We start from the raw sequence: 23599 nt of genomic DNA, 5'->3' as shown, positions 1-23599 counted from the left end.
TTTGGGAAATATCACTGAACTGTCCCCTGGAGCATATATTCTAGTGAGAGAAACAGACATTAATCAAATAATTACATGAATAACTACACAATTAAAATTGTGAGAGGTGACATTTAAGGAGGAATATAAGGTGCTCTGAGGGTATAAAAGGAGGAGACCTAAGCTAGCTGGGACCGACAGGGAAGGGTTTAGTAAGGAGGAGTTAGCTAGGGAAAGGGAGGGATTCTAGGTTGTGGGGGCTGCATGTGCCAAGAGAGAAGGGAAATACTTTACTTCAGTGGAATACGATGTAACCATTAAAAACATTAATGGAATACAGAACCTGACAACTGCATTGGGACAGAATGTGGTCTTAAATTTCCTAAGCCATCTGGAGCAGCTTTTGGAAAGCAACAAGACTGAACCTTTATAAAACTTGAGTAAGACGGTTCTGTTAAACACTTTTGACTTGAATGTAATCTCAAGTCAATTCAGCAAGTATCTGATGGCTTACTTTTCCTAGGGGTTATAGTTTAAAACAAAAAGTCGTTTTCTTCATTGTTATAATCCAATAAAAATGATAGTATGTATACATAAAAATAGTTTGACATATAGGTATTTTATCGTACTATTATTATAATTTATATAATGCAAAATTAAGAGCCAGAATGAATAGTATAAAACAGTGATTCTAAAGGTTTTATTTCCTACACTTTACACTCTTAATAAAATATGGACCCCAAAGAGCTTTTTTTATGTGGGTATATTGGTACTTCCTATAGTAGAACTTAAAACTGAAAAAAATTGAAATGTATTAATTTACTTAAACATAACCAATGATAAACTCAACATACATTAACATAAAATATTTTAATGAAAAATAACTGTTTTCTTAAAACAAAAACATTAGTGAGAAGGGTAGCATTATTTTATATATTTTACAGATCTCTTTAAGAGAAGGCAGCTTGATTTTTATATCTGCTTCTGCAGTTAAAAGTTGCAGTATGTTGATTTGGTTGAAGTATATGAAGTAGATCCAGCCTTACACAGATAGGTAGTCAGAAAAGAGAGGAGTTTTTAAAAGTCTTTTCAGGTAATTGTGGATATTCTTCTTTGATACTACATTATAACTCGACAGGTAGTAAGCATCTTAAAGGTTGGTTGTAATATGGAATGTGAAACCATATCAACAAATTTGTTGTATATTGAAAACCTGTCTTGCATTTCGAATGAATCTTTACCCAAGCATAATTTTTATTACTATGCATAGAGCAGATGAAAATATTGGTTCACTGAGTTAAGTAGCTCTCACAAATGTTGACCCATTTCATTATACAATATGAAAAAATGACATTTGTTAACACACACCCAGTCTCATCAGAAACACTAATGAATATTGGGAAGCTGTCAAGTTCACAGTGGTGAATACAAGTTGTCCTAAATTCTAATACTTGCTTGGAATTTTATCATTAGCAATAAATATTGTCAGTTGTTTTTCCTGAAATGACAGTTTCACTTTGTTCATTTTCGGAAAAATATCTGCCAAATACCCAAGTCTAGGTAACTGAATTTTGTGTCAGTCATCTGTCAAGTAAAAATGGTATCTGTGGAAAAAATGGGCAACTCAAAAATTATACAAGCACTTTTCCTCCAGACAACCATCATACTTTAGTGTGCATCAGAAGTGCTTTATGGGTACTTCCATTTCTTCACACAGAATAGTGAAAAGCCGTGTACTCCAGGGTCAGGATTTAATAAAGTTAGTCATTGTTACAGCTTCCTCAAGAACATGTTTAAGGGAAGTGACTCTTTACTGTAAGTGGTGGTGAAGAATGTAACGACAACTAGTACAGTTTGGTGCTGCTCCTGAGTAGTGCTAAGACTACCCCCCATTGCTTATGCACCATCACTGCAGATGTTAACATAGTGAGGAAGACAGATAACATCTTAGTATTATAAAAATGATTGTGACCCCGTGGGCCCCCTGAAAGGGTCTCAGAAATTCCCAGGGGTCCTCGGAACACACACATCCATTGGCATAGTGAGGGAGAGAGAAACGGGAACTTATTGTTGAGAAGAACTGAGTTAGAACTTGAAGCAGAACTAAGATTTGGATAGGTGGGAAGGAGAAGGGAAAGGGATTTTAGGAGGGGGAGTCATGTGAGTAAAGGAGTAGAGGCAGGAAGCAGCATGACGTAACCAAACCACTGATGACAAAGGACGGTTGAGTTGGAGGGTTTGGAATGGGGAGTGATAATAAAATATGGGATGTAATGAGATTATGAGGGATCTTGAATACCCACTGGAAATGTTTACACTTTTTCCAGGGGTCATTGGGAGTTTTTGAATCCTGTGACTTGGACATGTTGGTTTAGGACCATCCTTTTGGTAGAAGTGTATAAGGTGAATTTGATAAACAGGACAACTGGATGCAAGGAGCCTGATTGGAGTATTAATTGTAATCTAGTTTGTAAGGGTCAAGAGTGCAGGCTGGAGAGATGGCAATAGATGGAACAGGGTGAAATGTAGACTAATTGCTTCAGAGATAGAAGCAGTATGAGAACTAAAGAAGAAAAAGTCAAAGGTTACCAGCATATCATATTTTATAACCCCAATTTCTTGCCAAGGACATTGTTAGGGAATTGGACAAAAACTGTGTGTTTCTATATAAGGTCTCACATAAGACTTTTTCCTCTCCCCAAAATCAGAATGCTTCCTTTTTTTTCTGGTAACAAGAACTGGATCATTGAACACATTTCCTTTTCGCCCTGCTGCCAGGAGGCTTTGTGCCAAATGTCATGTTAAAATCACAACAGTTACAATTGTCCCAGTGGTTAGTACATTTTCTTCCTTCTATTTTCTCTGGCCCTGATTCTCTATCTCTATTTACAATTCATTAATCTTATTATTTTCACTCTGTTTGATGCCAGATGTCATAAGACCTCTTTTGAAAGAGATCGGTGGTGGCAGAGTCTTTTAGGATTCCTGGTACCAGTTCCAATTCGAAGGGGGTATGTTCCCCACCCCCACACACACTAAGCAATTCTCAGACACCAGTTGGATATCAGAGAATTCAACTCAATTCTGACACTATCTACCAGGAGATAGCATCAGATTCCAAAGGTTAAGGACTCAGTCCTACAAAATTACCTTCCACTCCCATTTGAGACTAGAGTGGCAAGCCCCAGGCTGTTACCAGAGCTTCTGACGAACTGCCTACAGATTGGAGGTTCCAACAACCTCCTTTCTAGGTTCAATCAATTTGCTGGAGCAGCTCACAGAACTCAGGGTAACGTTTACTTATATTTACCAGTTTATTAAAGGATATGAATCAACAGCCAGATAAAGAGATACATAGGGCAAGGTATGGGGAAAGAGCTTGGGGCTTCCATGTCTTCTCCAGGTCTGCCACTCTCTCCGCGTCCCCACGTGTTCACCCACCTGGAAGCTCTCCAAACCTAGTCCTTTTGGTTTTTATGGAGGCTTCGCTGCATAGCCATGATTGGCTAAGTCATTGGCTGATTCAAACTCCAACCCCTTTCCCCTCCCTAGAGGTGATGGAGGGAACTGAAAGTTCCAACCCTCTAATCATATGGTTGGTGCTCCTGGAGCCAGTCCCACACCCTTGGGTGGGGTCCAAAAGTCATCATTAATAAGAAGACAACCATTTCACCTTTGTCTCTGAAGCATTTTCAGGACACGTGGATGAAGACCAAATACATCTGACAAAGAGATTTTGGTCATCTGAATAACAAAATATGTATTTCTTATAAGTCATTATATCACAGGGAGAGTAAAGTCATGATAGTATATTAACCCTTCACTTTTGTTCACTCATAGTGTAGGGCACTCTACATCAGTCACATTTTACTCAGAACTTTAAGAAAGCTAAAAACTCTGACGTACAGAACCAAAGCACCAAGGTTAAATGTCAAAGAAATTTGATAAATTCAGTTAATCTGGTTGTCCAATTCAAAGCAGATGAGAAGCAGCAAATAAGAGGGTAGTGAAATACCTATTAAAAATAGGTAAAGTGATACCAAAAGAGATGACTCTTCATAATCTGAGTAATGGCAGAGAAAGATGGAGGTGCAAATTCCTAGTGATTATGGATTATGTGAATGCACCCAACACAGCTAGTAATTAATAAAGAACTGTTACGTGTTAGAGAAAACCAACAACTCACAGTTCTTGAGCTTTTACCATGTTCCAGGCTCTGTGCTTTTGCTATTCATGTATCATTATACTTAATCTTCACAATAACCATGCATTTCTTTCTGTGATTTCCCCCTTTTCACAGATGAATAAATAGTTCTAAAGAAATAAAATATACACATAAAGGCACACTGCTTTGTGTGTGGCAGAGCTGTATTTTGAGATTGGCTCAACTGGATAACAAAGCTCATGTTCTTTATTCTTATTTGGGACTTCCTTCATTTTGACCTTCTTAATAATAATAATAGCAGTTAAGTTATGTTCAATATCCTTTTAAAAGATCAAAAAATACTATGTACTGTATTTGAGAAAATCTAGAGCATAAAAAAGTTAAAGTAACCCTTATTAATTGGTATAGGTTTATCTAAAAATACATTTCCTCAGAGCACTTCTTGAAAATTCCCAACAATTGATGGGAAGAGGATTTTGTAAAGTGTTATTTATTATTTACAGTCCGTTTCAAACATTTTTATGCCATTGTTTTAAATTAGTTCTATGGGCTTTTTTTTTTTAATTTTGTTTTGCAAACATCTGTGCATTCTCATTTTCATACCACAAAGAACAGTTATTCCTGTAAACTGTTTGTGAATTAAAGGAAAGAAGGTAATATTTATATAAAACATTAACCAACTGATAGGTGTTGTCATATTGCTTTACTTTGCTGAGCACTAGATGCTCTGATTTTCTTTTCTTCCTCTTGCTTTGAATGAGCTTGTAAACACCAATTCTCAGAGAAGTAGTCTGAGAAGATTATGGCCAATGGATACATGGGACATAACAGTCCATGAGGGAGTGACTGTTGATGACAGGACTCTTGTGCTGCAAACTCTGAGCAGCTGAAAGCGAAAAATAACCCAGGGCAGTTCTTAGATGAGAAATGTCAACATCCTGTGAGAGATGAAGAGCCTCTGGGAGTGACGGATTGTAACTTTAAGGGAGTCTGCCGAAGAGGAATTGGACAGGAGCCTAGGAAAGAGCTTGACTTGTTGCCTTGGTTACACCCCCAGTGCTACCTTCCATAGTGTCTTCAGCTTGACAGTCTGAATAACGAGTTTGAAACTCCGTTTTCTGTTCATTCTCAGATTATAATCACCTTCTGTGAGGTAGGATTTTCTTTCAAAAGTATAAAATTTCAGGGACTGGTGATCTGGGTCACGTGTGACTCAGGTGACTGAAAAAAGGGAATAGTTCACATCGATGGATTTGGTGAATGAGAACTACCAGTAAATATTTTTGAGTCGTAACCAGTTAGTTTTCCAAGAACTGAAACTAGATATGTGAAAGCCACTTGAAATATGGTTGACTGTGAGGAATAGGAGGGTAGGTAGAGGGGAACCCTGTGGTTATGAAGTCACGTGAAAACTGTTGTTCCTTAAGACTGATGATCTTACAGTTGTGGATAGAATATTGTGACAGTCCATTAAATCATCAAGGATCTGGTTGTAGCAGTATTATTTTGGTTCTAACGGATTCCAGAATATAAGATTGGGAGTTATTTCTTAAAGGTCCAAAAAGTGTAATTAAGACAACCATCTTGCTAGGTGAGAAACCTATAGAACATTTTTCTCAAGAGGTAGTACAAACTGAAAATGCTAATAGATTCAAAACATGTTTAAGAATGTTAACTCCATAATGTGATATGAAAGCAAAAGCAGGACACTTTGGGGATATTGAAACCTTAAGAGGCTAGCCTCCAGGAGGATAATCGTTCCCTCTCAGAAATATTGTCTTAATACCACTTGACTTGTTTTATCACATCTATCACTTTATCTTTCCTCAGACTTTATTGGGAATATTTACAGCTTAATCTCACCCACATTTCACCAGTGTTACCATTATTGGATGCGAACTGTGCAAACCAGTGATGGCTGCTTCTAGAAAAGCATGAAAAAATCGCTATAGGCATTTTCACACTTTTTTTCTTTTTCTTTGTGACTTTTCTTGTTCCTCTTCTTTTCTGCAGATCACCTTTAAGGAACGCTAACCAGAGGTTTTAAAATGGCTGGAAAGTCTATGGAAAAACAGGAGAGAGAGGAAAAAAAAAAAAGTGTGGTCATGCTAATGAAAATCCCAATCCTAGTTCTCCCTACGGGGTTAAGGAAATGGTTCAACCAGAGACCCTGCCCTAGGAGGAGCCTCCCAACTGAGCGTCTCCCTGTAATTTTTCTGAAAGCCTGTTATCTACCCTAGTGACGGAACTCCTTGTAAGGAAGTTTTACTTTAAGAAGGTCATTCAAAGTTCTATTTTCATATTTCCTCAAGCTTGGTTCAGAAATCTGAAGACTATATAAAGTCATGTGAGAACTTCATTTGATAAAACTACTGTTTCCCTGGCATGGGCTGGAGGGGAATATTTAACAGTAATTATGCTTAAGGCATTATGCCTTTATACTCACCCAGCATCTGAAATGTGATGTTCTAATAATAGAACTCCAGAGTTTATTTTAACACGAGCAAAAGGAAACAAAGGCAAAATGTGTAGACCCAATCAGCAAGCTGTTGGCATGTGAATGTTCGTTCCCGTGTGTATAAACCAAAAAAACAGAAGCAGGAGCAGCATTTTAATCTACTGATCATTTATAAGTCAACTGTATCTATCCCTGTTGAGAAATGGCTAAAACCCATCAGTTCAGCTATTTGCGAGAACTAGTTATAGCCATTTACCAACATAAAATAGCAAGATTGTTTTTTAGGAATTTGTACATTAATTTTTAACCTGCAACCCAAAATCACTTATGAACTAGATAAGTATTAAGTTCTAAATTTTTTTCGGAAATTTTTGAGTCAAAATATATGAATGATATTTGGTAGTTATATGCACAGGTGGCATATAAACTATAACGGAAAGTATGTCAGCTTGGGGCAAGGATCTCTAAAATTCGTATCGCACATTCCAGTTCAATGTCTGAATTTCAGAAAACATGTCAACATTGTTGAACCCAGGACTGATGGACGGTACCCTAAAATATTTCTTCCTTTTCTTTTTGGGACTTAGCTGGTAATTTTATGGGCGCCTTCTGTATTGCCATTTTCCCACTTGCCCCATTTGCCTACATGGTCTTTAGGATCTCATCAGTAAAACCCAAGAGAATCTACTGAGTGGGGATTAAATAATAATATAGTTCAGTTAGGTCAAGAATAATAATTGGCATTTTACAAAAGCCGTAATTCAGTTGGGCAGTACCCATAAAAATGTTGGCACTCTCTAATTAAAAAGTGCAAATGAAAAAAAAGATACTTTGACTATCATGGGCAAAGTGAAAATAACTGAAATCTAGTGAGGGTGGGAAAAGGCATTTTCATACTCTTCTGGTGCAAGTATTCATTTATTATAAATATTACAGATGACAGTTTAGCAACTTACATGTCAAAAGCTCCTGAAAAGGCCATGCCACTTAAAATCTGCTTCTAGAATGTAGCCTAAGGAAATAGTAATTGAACATGTGCACAGATACATATGTACAAGGATGCTCATTGCATCAGTGTTTATAAAAGCAAATTGGAAACAATTTATATGTTCATCAGCAGAGGAAATGTTTATATTGTGGTGATTAAACATAACACAGAGCTTTATATAAAGCTAGAAAAATGTCTATGATAGATGTTTATAAAACAGTATGTAGGGTATGGTACCATTTTGGTTAGTGTGAAAACCTGAAAGGAAATACTCCAAAATACTAAGTTCAGCTCAGCTCTGGGATGTGGGATTACATATGACTTATTTATTCCTTTTTACTTTTCCGTATCTTCAGAATTTTTTTGTATTGAGTATATATTACTTTTATCATCAGGGGGAAAAAGGTGATTTTTTTTTTCCTAAGAAAAAAGTAAACAGAGCTCATGCTACATGCAAGGCTCAGCAGAGAGCTCAGAGTGACCAAGACATGGCCACTGGCCTTCAGAAGTTAATAGTGTGGTTAACAGAGTGGGAAAGGAGACTCATTTGTACAAATATTCTGGGTCACTCTTGAGTACACCTTGATCATTATAGCATCACCATCAAGGGATCTTTGTGGAATATCCTGACATGCTTGACTCTAAAACAAACCAGAGTCCTAGTTCTGGATACACCTTCCTCCTGGAACGGGCCTTCTTTCCACCGACTTCCTTCCCATCAACATTCCTGAATGCCTGAGTCCAGTCAAAAACATGCTCATTCCCTCCAAGACACCAGTTACTGAGCTGACTTCTTGTTTGGCTCCCTTGTGTGTCCACATATTTTTCCTTGTCCCTGTTAACTAACAGGTTACTTCCTCTTCTTCTACCTGCTTTCCACAATTCAGCATCAAGCCTTCCATACTGGCAGTGCTTGGCATTTTTCTTTCTACTTTGCATTTTCTCACTATTACTTGTTTTTACCAGCTGAGGAGGGGACCTAATAAAAGAAGAGAATTTGTCCTGGTCGTTTTTCTCTCTACACAATTGTGTAAAGCAAAGAAATTCCACTATTACTTATGCTTTGAATCTCCCTGAATTCTCCTACAGTTAGGGAAAACACTTGAGAATATATCTCATAACTGTATGGCATGTAAATAAAATTTCATTGTGCTCCGCATTTTGTGAGATCTAAATATTTACATAAAGGCTTTTGCTTCTAAACTTTGGTTTCCCTAGAACTTGCTCTGTGCATGGATTCAGGGTTTACTGAAAAATAGAAGATCCAATATTTTCACTTTAGTTCTCTGCTATGATTAAAGTTTGCTTTTTTCCTATTGTGTTCTTCTTGGAATTAATTAGCTTTGTTTTACTGGTCTGAAAGACTGCAGAGAGTCACATTTTTTCCACATTCACATATCAGTTGCTCTTTAATTGTGTGTGTGTTTTGATACTGTTTATTTTTCATAATGTAATTCCTCAACTATTATTGTTAGGCATTACACCTTTCTTGCATCCTGCCTCGTATAAAGGATGAGACCATTACCCAAATAAGCTTGGACCACTCTCCAATATCATAGTAAATGACAGCCATATTAGGAATAGACTATTTGAAAGTTCTGGAGGTATAATCAGATGTCACTTGCTGTCCAGGGCAAGTTTCAAGCACCCTTACACATAAAAGTTTGAGCAAAAATCCCAGTTGGACTGCTTTTTTATGCAGATCTTGGACAAATAAATTCAGCATTTTAAGCTCTAGGAATAGATGCCTCTGTTGTGGAATGGGACTTCCAATCTTGTTTTTGCCAGGTTATTTGAGGACCCGATTTGTGGACGCTTGAGAAGAATGAGATTGGACAAATGTTCAGCAGCAAGTCATTTCATGGTCTTGCCAAGTGCTGATATCGGGGATTCCAGGAGGCTGCTTAGTAAGATGGGCCACTCACACAGTGGTTTCCCAGGTCCTCTCTTACCCCAGCCCCTCTTTCTCCACCTAGAAGACAGACCTCATATGACCCTTCATATACCTGAAGCATCCTAGTCAAGAAGTGTAAGTCCTTAGGGGAGCGTGGGTGGCTCAGTCGTTAAGTGTCTGCCTTCGGCTCAGGTCATAATCCCAGGGTCCTGGGATCGAGCCCTGCATCGGACTCCCTGCTCAGCGGGAAGCCTGCTTCTCCCTCTCCCACTCCCCCTGCTTGTGTTCCCTCTCTCGCTGTTTCTCTCTCTCTCTGTCAAATAAATAAATAAAATCTTAAAAAAAAAAAAAAAGTCTAAGGCCTTATTTCAGTCAGAGATTGCTTATGAGAAATTTTCCTACCAAGTAATTATTGGAAAATGCTCATCTTGGGACTTGTCTTTCTGCCCACTAGGACATTCTTTCTCAGTCTCTTGTCCTATAGTAAGTACAGAGGTCTCAGCCAGACCCAGGGATGGGACTGGTACCCACCCGTACGTCTTAGCCAATAGCAAAAAATTTTCAAGTTCTTAAATTCACAACTCTAGCTTAAAAGCACTGGGCACAGTATTTTGCTGCTTGCATTTTTTATCCTGATTTGGTTGAGGCGAATCCTGCCCTCTGGGGCTTTTTGTTGAAGGAGCCGCCCCATAAATAAAAGAGGGAAAGAAGCCAGCTGAGAGGAGGGAGGCCTGGATAACATCATTTGCATGATTCACACCTGACCTTCTTTCTTATTCCCTGTCCTGTTCTCCTCAGCCAAGCTCTTACTGCTCAGACCAGCGTGTCTCCTCTGTATTCCAAGTGTGAAATGTCAGAGGTAGCAGCCAAAGACAGAGGTGGTCAGGTCACTATTCCATAGTGGTTGGCAGCACGGGTTTTGATATAATGACGAATGAACATGGGTTGGTTTTTTTAACCCCTGCAGCCTTTAACTTAAAGTACCACATTAGGTCAGGTGGCCACCAATGCATAAATGAATGTTGGAGTGGTGGAATCTAGTATCCTTTGGACCGGTGAGGGCATTGGGTATTTTTGTATCCTTTGGGTAAATACCTAGTAGTGCAGTTGCCGGATCCTAGGGTAGTTCTATTTTTAACTTTTTGAGGAACCTCCATACTGTTTTCCAGAGTGGCTGCACCAGCTTGCATTCCCACCAACAGTGTATGAGGGTTCCCTTTTCTCCGCATCCTCGCCAACATCTGTTGTTTCCTGTGTTATTCATTTTGGCCATTCTGACTGGTGTGAGGTGGTATCTCATTGTGGTTTTGATTTGTATTTCCCTGATGATGAATGATGTTGAGCATCTTTTCATGTGTCTGTTGGCCATCTGGATGTCCTCTTTGGAAAAATGTCTTCTTTCAGGGTTTTTGTGTCTCATCTTGGTGTCAAAAAGAGTAAAGATCAGGTTTTGAGTAGGGACCAAGAAAGGCAGAGAGGTCAGGACTTGAAATTCATCACTGAACAATCAAGTCGTTTTTAAAGAGGTTCATCACTATTTATCCTGAGAGATTATTAAAATTTTACTTCATTAAAGCAAAACTTTAGGAGAGGAATTCTTATTCTTTCCAATTTTAGTGTATGTGCTGCCGAAGTGAGCACTACTTATTCTTTCCTGCATTGAGTTTCCCCCTTCTTCCCAATTGCCTAGTAGGAAGTCTTCTACCAAGAGATGGGAAACCTGGATTTCATAACAGCAGAAAACTGGCCTTCTATTCCCTGGCATTGCATTCCAGTAATACCATATCAGAGTTTGACCTAGTTATTTCATACAGACAGCTGATGCCATCATTGAGGCTTTTCTCCAGTGAGGCCATGGTCTTCTGTCACACATGAAAGACGTGTGTGCAGACCAGATTACGTGGGAGCTGTCTGCCAGCCCGTGCGGCCGAGCAAGGGCCGTGCGCGGGAGAGTGCCTGGAGCCATGTGCAGATGTGGTGCTCGTTCCAGACCTCATTCTCCAGACCTTCACTTCACTGAGTCCGGCTGGATGCCACCAAGGGCAACAGAACGTGGGCTACAGAGAACAAGTGGCTTTTGTTCAAAGCTTTTCAGACATCTGTAATGATGACCAGATTTTTGTGACTGTTCCACCCCACCCCACCTCCCCTTTGCCATTCTGAAGAAATTATTCTTTTTTTTTTTTTCCACTCTACACAAAATTTTCCTCTAGCAGCCGCCCTTGCTGTCACCAATAGTAACATCTTCATTGAAAGGAAGAGGAATGGAAGGAGCCCAAAGTACTTTGTGGCTGAAATTTTGTATAGCTCTAAACACTTTTTAAAGCTGATGGATGTTCAGTAGCTGAAATTGTAAACAAAAGAACTGAGTAGTGCATCAGCCTAAGGCACGGATATGTCTGTTGTCCTGGCCCCTCGGTGCTCCAGCTAGGGAAGTCACAGTCTGTGGTTAGAATCCCTGGTTAAGTGCGACTGGCATGAGGGTGTGTTGAGTTAGGTTACACCAGCAGCCTGCACTCCACAGGTGAAGTAACCTGCTAAATGGGAGGCGGCTTGACTGCTAGCAAGAAACCTTCACCGGTTCCCTGGTGGAAAAGAAAGGAATGACAAGTATCAGGTTGTATACAGTCACCAAAAGATCAATCTTTTCAAAAGTGTGAAGAAAAGGAAGAAGGGGTGGTGGTAAAATTAGGTGATTTTTGTATGAATTGATGCTAAAGTACAGAGAAGAATTAATCCCATTTAGTGATTAAGTGGTTCTACCAAATGACTACAGAATGCAATATCCCCATGAGTTTTTAATGAAAAAAGAAGTTAAAAATTTAAAAATACTACTTATCAGTTAAAAAGTAGTCTGATTCTTAAACAGCAACAAAATTCACATCAGCATCCCCACAAGCTGTGCGAGAAACACAAACCCAAGTCTTTGCTTAGAGCAAATTAAAACAATTCTTTCCAAATCCACATGGTAATAAAGATTGTTTAAACTCTGTTAGGTCTGTGATGTGACATTATTTCTTTATTTTTAAGCCATAAGGCTTTTAAGCTCTAAACTAAAGGCTCATTTATTGTTGTTGCTGGGGTCATTTGTTTATTGTTTTATTTGCTAGAAGTGAAGGGCTATCTCTTGTGGATTTGGGAACAGATACCAACAACCATTGTAGCTTTTGTGTTTATCGAAGCATCATCTGGTGTATGTTTAATGTTCTAAAGTGGTGCCTTCTGTAAAGTGGTGAGGTCCAGAGAGGTCTTGAAAAATGATGAAAAGGTTAGAAAATATGACTTAGGGAGGATGAGATTTTCATAAACAGTGCTTCGTCTTCAATTTTTCTTCTTCCTAAATGAAGAAACTAAACTTCACTCCTCCAGATAGGCACCTCTGGTTACTGTGTTTATTTACAAAGTGATACTCCTTTGCTGTTCAAGGAGGGAATAATTCTGAGATGATTGTGTTTACATACAAAATACTGATATATTCCCATGTGTTTGTAGAATAATCCTAAACTGCTCAGTTCAAGGACTTCTTTCACCAAGAACATGTTATGCTTGCAAAGATCATGGTGACTGTGACCTCTTAGTTAAGTAACTAGCAATGGATTTTTTTTTCTCTATAAACACACCGATGTACCTATTAAAACTAGAAAATAAACAATTATAAATGGACACTTAAAAATTACATTAAAATTTGTTTTCCCACACAGGAAGAATTTAATGGAAAACCCGACTCCCTCTTTTTTAATGATGGTCAGCGAAGAATCGACTTTGTTCTAGTATATGAAGATGAAAGTAGAAAAGAAACCAATAAAAAGGGTTCAAATGAAAAACAAAGGGTAAGATTTTGTGTGTGCTATTCTCCTTTTCATTTCTTATTATACTGTGAAGTGAAAAAAAAAAGTGCTGTTTTTATGTAAGCAATAAAGTGAAACTGGTGTTTGAGATATCATGTACCAAACATGCCTTCATATTTTCTCTGCTCATCATTCCCTCAAGGCATGTTAACAAATTTTTTTTTTTTTTAAATATGAAGCAGAAACTTCCTCAGGTGCTTAACCTCAGTGGGTTTCACAGCTGAAGGCAGACTTTCTTCTAAGGAATTGTACTTTCTATCTGTAGAAGAGATTTACATTAAAAGCATACTTGACTATTTGCTACAAGGTGGGAGAGGAAGCTAATGATTAATAATGACAGCAAGTGTAGTAACAACTAGCATTCAGGGTGCTCTCATGGATGGTATGAGCCTCATGCATGCATTGTCTCACTTTCTTTTCATAATAACCTATGAGGTGCATTCTATTATCGTACCGTTGTAGATGACAGAAGTGACCCTGAGGTTAAATGATTGCCCAAGGTCACCGAATCTAGGATGAGAAATAGTGAAGCCATGGTTCACGATTCTTGTCTTGAATCGAGAACCCACGCTAGTCACCTCTCCCATTTTCTGTCACTTCCCTTCCTTTTTATCCGTTACCAGTTAAGCTGCTCCTTCATCCCTTTCCTTTTCTTCAAGCTCTTCTAAATGACAAGACTATTTTTATCTTGCGATAGTAAACCGTTTAGTAGGCTAGGGTTATAACAAATGCCTGGATCTTCTTTACCTGAACCGAAACTGTATTAAGCTGAAACAGGACAAAAGGGAGAGAGCATACATGTGTCACTGTTTCCCACTTTGAAAATGACTCCCTCATTCTTTGTTTTGTTTGTTTGTTTGTTCTCACCTCTATGCTATTATATACACACAACTTTAATTGTCCCTCTCTGGACTTTTTCTCTGAAATACATCATTCCTAAATCTATTGATTTCTGCCCATTCTTTCAAACCAGCTGATGAAATCTGCTTAAAATGAAGCAATCGTGCCTGTTTTGTTTTGTTTGTTTATTTTGGAAGGGATAAGTTTAGAGATCTGTATTTGCATGGTATCACAGAGTAAACCCAGGCATTGGAACTTGACATTCAAATTCTAATTCTGTCACTCCAATTATTTGGAGTAATTCTAGTTGATATAACAAACTGAAGTATAGTGGCTTAACACAATAAAAGTTTACTTATTGCTCATGTCAAGTCAGATGTGGCATCCCTGTTTGGCAAGATGGCAAGATGGGTTGGGGGGAGGGGCCTCTGTCCTTTGCAGTCACTCAGGGACTCAGGCTGACACAGAAGCTTTGCCATATTCAACAGGTAGTTTCTAAGATCATCCTGGGCATTAACATAAATAATAGTTTAAGAGAAAGGATGGAGAAAATACTTGTGCTTCTTTACCACTTTGGCCTGGAAGTGACAACATCAAGTATGCCACATTCTGTTGGTCAGGACTCAGGAAAGTGGAAAATGTCATTTCTGACTGGACAGCCATTTCTCCACCGGAATGCCACACTGTGGAAGGAGAACATGAATCTTTGGCGGACAGCTGGCTTCTTGACCACAGCTGTTAACTGGCTATATGACTTGAGTGAATTTTCTGATTGGTATCCTGTTTTATTATTATTTTTGGGATGCCTGTTATTTTTACATTTTGGCTTTTTTAAAATCAGGGTATGTCTTACAAATGACATATCATAATTTCATTGGCTGAATTTTTCCTACTGATATGTAAAATATTTGTTCATCACACAGTGATGACATCTTAGATTTAGGAAGTGAGATCCAATACCCAATCCATAGGATTGTGGCTAGGATTAAGTAAAATATTATATAGAAATATTATATAAATTGTTAGCACATATTAGATAGTAGATATTAATTCCTCTACCTTTTATTTCCAGTTTTCTTAGAATAGTGTACTAATACGAAAAGGCATGACTCCTCTTTTGTTACTATATAATTTGTATGTATGTATGGATATATACGTATATATAAATTTACTAGAGTAATATGGCTTAGAATGTTTTATCACTTTCCTGTGGACACCAAGATATATTATGTGCAGTCATAGTCACCATCAAATATTCATTAAGCATCCACATGCCGGTGGAACTGCATTGAGCGCTATATAAAGTAAGTTAAACAAATCTAATCCATTAAAGTGTAAAGGAGACAGTTCTGGTTTTAGACAAGAGCTTCACTGCCATGGTGAAGGGGCCCCAGAGCTGCTTACATTATTAACAAGTGCTGCATTAGTTTTACACAGAAACATAGGTGCCAGGGTAACTCTCATAAATCAGGAGAAAAAAAAAAAATCATCATTAATTTGTCAGTCTCTGAACTCAATGGATAGATGTACCATGATGTTGGTTTTTATAAGCCGTGCTTGAAGTGCTTTGAGTCTGTTTTTGTACATATTACTTAGATTCCACCAGAATTTAAAGCTCAGCTTTGGAATCACATATTTATTAATCAGAAAAATATTTGTGAGTTCCATCATGCCCTCTGTCAGGCCTTATTCAGGATTTAGGACTCCACCAAAGAAAGGCAGTTTCAAAATCCTGTTTTCTTTGAGAGAAAAAAAAAAAATTATGTCTAAATCATACTGATTTCCTAAAGTTAACACCAAGGTAGACTTTGCCAGTATCTGATCTAATGAGTATTGTTAAGTACTTTCTAGAGATGGAGAAAGAGAGAAGTGATAGGGCCACAAAACATAGAGGAGTAAACATAGAGGAGTAAAAGGCTGCATCTTCCCATGAGCAAAAGAGAAAATATTTTTTCTAGCCAGATCTCCAAATAGCATGTCACCTTGTCCTCCTATATTAGTGAAACTACTTCAGGAACTTCACACCTTCCTTTAAAAAGTATAAATCGTTTACATTTAGATTAGGCATGGGGAATGACTGTAAGTTGTTTCAATAATATGTGCCCATTTAGCCCGCTGTCCTTGGCACTGAATCACTTTGAATGTTTTTTTACTGCAAGAAACAGGAAAACCAAACTCAAAATGGCTTAAGTGCTAAAGGAAATAATTTTCTCACTTACGAAGTAGCCTAGAGATAAAATCATTTCTGGGTTAGGTAATTCACTGGTTTAAAGAGGTCATCAGGAATTCATCACATCCTTCTGCCCTGCCATCCTCAAAATGTTGCTGTTCTTAAACTGACTTTACCTTGTTACAAGATAGCCGTTGTACTTCAAGGCACCTGGAGGTGGGAATAGGGAATGCCCTTTTTTAAGGGGGAGGAAAGCTCCCCCCTAGAAAGGGCCCTAAGCAGATTTCCCTTCACAGTTAATTGTCTATCAGGGGTCTGTTCCAAAAATGACTGTTGGCAAGATGAATGGAATTCCTTAGCATCATTAGCATAGACAAATGAAGATGAGTCTTTCATCTCTTAAATTGCCTGATCACCCAATACCTGAGAAAGCATCAGGCTTTTCTTAGTAGTAGAGAAGGGAGAAATGACTGTTTACTAGGTAGCCAGCCATGTCTGGCACAGCACATGATTAATTGTATCTAAATATGTTCAATGTACATTGGGAAGAGCAAAGATGTTCTAAATGAAACAAATGTCTATATTTTTCTCCAACTGTTTCTGCTCAGTTTTGTCAGTAATGTTTCTTCCACTTCCTTTTCCTAGACCTGCAAACAAGTGGCAGAGTCGATCTGTTTAGAATTTTGTTTTGTATGACACTTGGTGTCCCTTCAAACAGATGAGTTTATGACCAAGTAAAGGTATAATTCAGGTGATAGTAAAGAGGGTGGAGGGGTCAAGGTAGCACAAAGACAGTATAAGCAATCCTGAGTTAAGTTTATTTAACTTTCTGTCTGCACAGTCCGTTCCTAAAAGTTAATGGAAAACTTATTTCCTTGAAGCTGATGTAAATTTCATATATGGAGATGTAAATTTGTATTTCATATCTGACTTTAAGAATTCTTTAGTAGGTGGCAGAAGGATCTGGCCAGTGGAGGTCATAGCATAAGAGGTTTTTAAGAAATGAGCAATCAAATTAAATTATATCCTTTAACTTCAAATAATGTGAGACAACTAACTGATTGGTTACAGATCCTGTGAGCTTTTAAAACTGTTGTCCATTGTTTTAGATGCGTTATCATGAGGCTGGAAATATTTGCCTAGAAGCTGGATGAGATCTTTTTGGACATGTTTCAAAGTTCATCAAAAAGTTCTAGTACAGTGAATATATTACATCACTCCATTTACTGAGGTCTTACATTTTTTAGTAAACTTTTATAACAGTGTCCATGAAGATCTTGTACTCTTTTTTTTTTAGTTTTAGGTGTACAGTTTAGTAAGACTCAAGACTTACAATACCCAGTGCTCATCACAGGTGCACTCCTTAATCCCTATCACCCATTAACCCATCCCTCCACCCACCTCCCCTTTGGTAACCATCACTTTGTTCTCTGTGGTTGAGAGTCTGTTTCTTGGTTTGTCTCTCTCTTTTTTTCCCCTATGATCATTGCTTTGTTTCTTAAACTCCACAGATGAGTGAAATCATATGGTATTTGTCTTTTTCTGATCTTGTACATTTTTATTAAATATTCTTATTTTAAAATTTTATTGATATTTTAAGAAGCATTTTAAACTGTGGTTTGTGATTTATTGTGTTTTAAAAAATTTCATTGATTTTCATAAGTTCTACCTAGAAACCTTGATAAACTCTTTTTTTTTATTTTATTTTTTTTAAAGATTTTATTTATTTATTTGACAGAGAGAGAGAGACAGTGAGAGAGGGAACACAAGCAGGGGGAGTGGGAGAGAGAGAAGCAGGCTTCCCGCTGAGCAGGGAGCCCGATGTGGGGCTTGATCCCAGGACCATGGGATCATGACCTGAGCCGAAGGCAGCTGCTTAACCGACTGAGCCACTCAGGCGCCCCTTGATAAACTCTTTTTAATTCTAATAGTTTCCAATGCATCTTTTAAGTTTTCTCAGAAAAAGACCAATTATCTGTGAATGGTGAGAGTTTTGCTCTACCTTTGCCATTTTTATACTTCTTTCCTTTTCTTGTTGAAGTGCAACGGCTAAGACCTCTTGAATAAAACCAGTGATGCATAGTAGTCACCATTATAGTGTTCCTGATTTTATTGGGAATGTTTCTAAAATTTCCCCAAAATATCACACCTGCTATAAGATTTTGGTAGTTTTCTTTAAAAAAGCTTAAGGAGTCCCCTTCTAGTCCTGGATTGCTAAGAGTTTTTATGATAACTGAGTTTTAAATTTCATAAATGCTTTTTTTTTTTTAATCTGTTGAGGGATCACATGGCTTGACTTCTCATTAAGTTTTATGTGTATTAAATGTATGGTTACTGTGGCTAATAGACGATAATTAACAGTATGGATAACTCAAAAATCATTTATTATTGACTCCAGCTTGCAATGTATAATTTTCCTAGTCATTAGCTCCCTACATATGCTAATACTACAATAATATAGTTTGTTTATTTATTTATAATTCATTAAAAAGTGTTTGAAGTCACAGAAATAACATCAAGAATAAAAGTAGTTAAATGAGAAACACAGAGGGACAAATGTAAAGTCCAGGAAAATAAAATGAAGCCATGTGTCAGAGTAATAAACAAAATGATTTTTTTATTAACCATAGGTCCTATTCAGAAGTTAGAGTTCAGCTGTAAATTTGCTTCTGAGTTTCCTAGCAGCCAAAGAAAATGGGAGATGTTATGTATTAATAACCATATGTTCTAAAGTTTTAACACAATAAAAACAGAACTGTCCAAAAGAAATGTAATGTTCTGAGGATCTCCCAGAAAGAAATGTATTCCATGGAGCCTCATAAAGGAGAAGACATGATTGAATAGACTTAACATTGGCATATCTCCTCCAAGTTGAAGAAATAAAAGGATGGCAGAAGGGGATTAGGAAGCATCAGAACAGAATAAAATATTTCCTGGAAATGACATGTTTGCCACAGATAGTCCATGAATTGGAAACTTAAGGCTTATATTAAGATAGGTTAAGAAGAAATGATGGCAACCAGTGTTGGCTGGTTTTACCTTCCCAGATGACTTTTGGTACGTGTCCTCTCTTCTGTTTTAGGGAGCAAAATCCAGTCTAACTTCAGTTCTCTAGCATTTTAGACTAAGGCAGAGAGCTCTTTATATTTTTATCTCCTTTCTTTACACCCTACTTGCTTATACTAAGATTGTAGGTTAAAAGGAATAAAGTAAATTAGAATCAGCAGTTTCAAATTACAGCTACAAAATGTGTTGCTGGTATAAGCATGTTTGGTTTTATTTTTGAGTACTCAGCACAAGAGCAATGAATCCAAATCTTGCTTCCTATTCCTCAAGTGGAAAGTGTCCTTGGGCCCAGTCCTTAAAACAGACAAAAAGATCAGTGAAATCCTAAAAAGTAAAACCTGATTATTCCATTTCATCTCACAAAGATGTGGAGAACAGAAAATCCTTTCCTTTCTCTCTGATTGGTCCTTCTGAGATCTGGCCTTAGGTTTGAATGAAGAAGCTGTCATTTGCCCTGGGGATCCCAAACAGTCACCTGTATCTCACTTTTTAAAAGGCACAAGATTAGGAAAAATCAACTATACTAAATTTTCATAAGGAATAGGCTTGAAAGGGATAAATAATCACAGAAGAGCAGCTGCTGTATGCATAGAGAAGGTGTGTCTTAATGGTATTTCTTAACTTTGATAAGAGGCATCTGCTTTACTCACTGAAAGTAGATTGTTCAGGCAGCATCCTATACCTACTGAGTCAGAATCTGAGTCAGAATCTCCAGGAGTGGGGCCAGGAAAACTACTTTAAGCACGTGCTCCAAGTTGTTTGTGTAAAAGTAAGTACGTTTGGAAAGCATTGCACTAAAATGTTTATAGTAGTTATCTCAGTAGTGAGTTTTTATAAGTTGCTTTTTCTCCCCTTCTCAGAAAATTTCTGTTTTCTAATTTACCCACGGAAAGCATTTCTTTTGTAATTACACCTAAAATGTTAATTTAACAACGAAATTCAGAAGTGAAGTTCAACTAATACTCACTTCCATTCCATGCTTATTATTTAGAATGCTCATCTTTTTTCTGTCCCCTAGAGAACACATATTACCTACTTGAGTAAATTCCTCATCAGATTGGTCCACTAACATTAAATGTTTTATCACCAACATGTGAATTTAAATTAAGTCCCAATTATTTATTCCGCTTACCGCACCTTTTTGAGCACATGATATATAACTAATAAATAGTACTTAGAGTAGTTAGTAATTTTTTGTACAAATTAAGTACCTTTAACTTATTCCTTATTCATCTTTGTAGGCTTAACAAAGATTGGCAAGTTGAAAAATACACTGACAGTACCACCAGTACTTTGCCTAACAAAGTGCCTAACAAACACTTGAAATTAATCTATGCCTATATTTCATTAATCCCAACTGATTTGTGCTTCATTATCATTACAGTGTGTCCAGTAATTTTACTTCATAGGCATTACAATCCTTGTTTTTTTATCCTGCAAAAGCTGGGTGACATAAAAAAAAATGGTAGATTGGTGTTTACAATCAGTATTATTGCTGTATAATTCACAAGCCAGTCCTCTACACAATGACTTTATTAAGCTAAATGAGATGTGTAATCTAAGGTGCTTAGGGGCAGAAAGCTTCCTTAATTATGCCAGTCTGTCCTTTGTGATTTTGATTGCTCTTATTCTTTATTTCTCTGACAGCTGTATTAACCTCTCAGAAGAGATATGAATAAAATTCCAGTTTCTAGGCTGAGATAGGTACTCTTATCCTTTTTTACTTTGAACCCCCAGCACCATTCTCCACCAGCAGTAATAGAATCACATCCATCTTTTTCGTGATGTACACAGGTCCTCAATGATTACAGTCATTTTGGATTTACTAGAATTAGGTTTAAAAAAAAAAATCCAGGTTGCAATGCCAATAAATTTGTTCCCCTAGAGACAGAAGAATTTACAGCACAGTCTAAAGTATGACTGGGTGTTTTTCAGAGCCAAAGAGCCTCAATTGGTTATTTTGTGCTGCTAAATACAGACCATAGACTATAGAACATAGTTTAGGTTCATAAATGTAAAGTTTTTCAATAAGGCACATAGATAATTTTTAGTTAAAAAAATGTGTGACCTCATATTTTTTCAACAAATATTTATTGAACAATGGCTGTTAGTCAATATGCAATATTAATTTTGTTTCATTTTTAACATGGAAGACAGCTCTACCCTAATTTTTTAAATGTCAAGAACATTGTTACTTATCTAAGTATAAATTCTACAAGGAAGTGAAGATGATGATTTCATATTAAACAGATTGAAGCAATCTTTTCTTGAGTAATCAGTCTTTTCCTGATATGTGCTTGTTTGACAAATACAGCACATATGCTAATTTACTTTAGCTACCTGACAAACCAAGAAAACTGGTTTGATCAATTTTTAAAATATTCCACTAGTTCTTTGTGAATTGCCTTGCCAAAGGAAAATAACAAGAACTGTCTTATTAAAGTAACTCCAAGGTGATAGATTAACATGTTTAAGCAAATAAAAATGTCCTATCCTTGATTCAACTGTTTAAGTATTTATAGTGAGTGGTAAAATAGAGGACATTATAAACCAACTGCAAGGTCTGCCAATTATCTTGAGAGAAATCAGGTAAATATCTCAGGAGTTCTTTATAAAGAACTAGATAAGAACTAAAATAGGATAAATTAGTACAACCTTTCTGGAGGGCAGTATGGCAGTACATATTAAAGAACTTAAAATTGCATACGCTCTTTGATTTAACAATTCTGCTTCTGGGACTTTATCCTGAGGAAATAATAATGGATGCACAAAGACTGTTCTACAAGGATTTTTATGATAGTGAAAATTAGGAGCAACCTAAATATCCAATAATTTGAGATTTGTTAAATAAATTATAGTACATCTCTCTGAGAGACTATTACCAAGCCATTAAAATGAGATGGAAGAAAAGTATTTCTAGGGTTTTCTGCATCTTTGATACTCACATGTGCTATACACTCTTGTCAGTGACCTCCCTTATTATACACAGAAATGAGGGAAAAGTGAGGAGATATAAAGCTGTGTTCACAACTTTCAGAGAGTGAAGAGGGACACACACACACATTCTGTCTCACACAGATACACACATATATCAGATATCAAAGAAGGACCAGGATGACCAAGTGGTATAGAAGAGTGAAGAAGTGGGAGAGCTGAGTAACTCAGCATTAAGATCCATTTCTTGGAGTTCCAGTAAAACAATTTCATTGGTGTCCCACTGAAGGATTAGGGGGGTCACTGGGTGGAAGGTATGGAGGCCAAGTGGATTGGGTTGCCTTTCTTGTTCAGATATTTGGCATTAAAAAAAAAGAGGTGAGCCTCTAAGGCCTGTAGGGGAGAGAGGGTTTTGTGTGTGTGTGTTTTTTGTTGTTATTTTGTTTTGTTTTGTTTTTTGTTTGTTTTTCAGGAATAAGGGTAGTTGAGCATGTTTGCAGAAAAAGAGGATATAGTAATGGCTAACATGTCTGTATGGCTTATTATGTGTAAAACATGATACTGTGGACTTTTATACCCATGATCACATTTAATCCCTAAGAAAACCTCAAGGTGAAGTTATTTCTTGTCCTATTTTTGAAATGAAGCCACTGATGTTTGTACGATTTAAGTTCTTTTGCCCAGTGTCACAGAATCTGGATTTGAATTTTGATTCTGAACCTAATTGTTATGCCATTATTTTCCAAAAGAAAAACCAAAACTGGAAGGGCTAAAGGGGCTACTTGGTAGACTAAAATCTGAAAGGAGAGAGTCCCATGAAGGCAGTAAAGAGTTGTAGCCTCAATTTAGTATTCTATAGAGGAGGAGGCACGTCGTCTACTGTTCAGCATGTTGCAGTCATGGTGATGCAGCTGATACAACCAAGACAGGAGTAGTTTGTGTTTTGTATGTTAGATAACAGAACTGCCCTCCTATGGGGTTGGTTCATTTCCAACTCTCTAAACCCTCCCCCTTTGTCCTCTAGTAATTCAGACTCCAGGGTGTCTGGAAATCACTTCATACACTAGATGCCCCGAGCTATCTGGTGCTAGTACGTTCCAGAATTAAACCATATCTCTGTCATATCCTGTAATACTCGTAAGTAAAAGTTAATGGAACATTTTGGGGGGCTCAGGAAAGGGAAGCTTAGTTGCTACACTCAGTAATTTGTATTCCTCAATCCATTCCTACATAACAGGCAACCATCGATCCACTATC

The 23599-nt window shown here is 37.3% G+C and overlaps 1 protein-coding gene across 2 annotated transcripts in view; it reads left to right on the top strand.

Annotated features, from left to right (window-relative positions):
• ANO6 (anoctamin 6) overlaps positions 1–23599 on the top strand; it is a 188519-nt gene that overhangs the window by 88731 nt on the left and 76189 nt on the right. For both annotated transcript variants that reach the window (XM_032420305.1, XM_032420304.1), the window contains one exon: positions 13186–13314. In XM_032420305.1, coding sequence (XP_032276196.1) covers positions 13186–13314 — 129 coding nt within the window. The remainder of the gene's footprint in view (positions 1–13185; positions 13315–23599) is intronic.

This window comes from Phoca vitulina, unplaced genomic scaffold (genome assembly GCF_004348235.1).
Source record: "Phoca vitulina isolate PV1807 unplaced genomic scaffold, GSC_HSeal_1.0 scaffold23, whole genome shotgun sequence".
Taxonomy (NCBI): domain Eukaryota; kingdom Metazoa; phylum Chordata; class Mammalia; order Carnivora; family Phocidae; genus Phoca; species Phoca vitulina.
The sequence above is the reverse complement of the archived record's forward strand: the minus strand, read 5'-3'. Positions and strand labels throughout refer to the sequence as shown.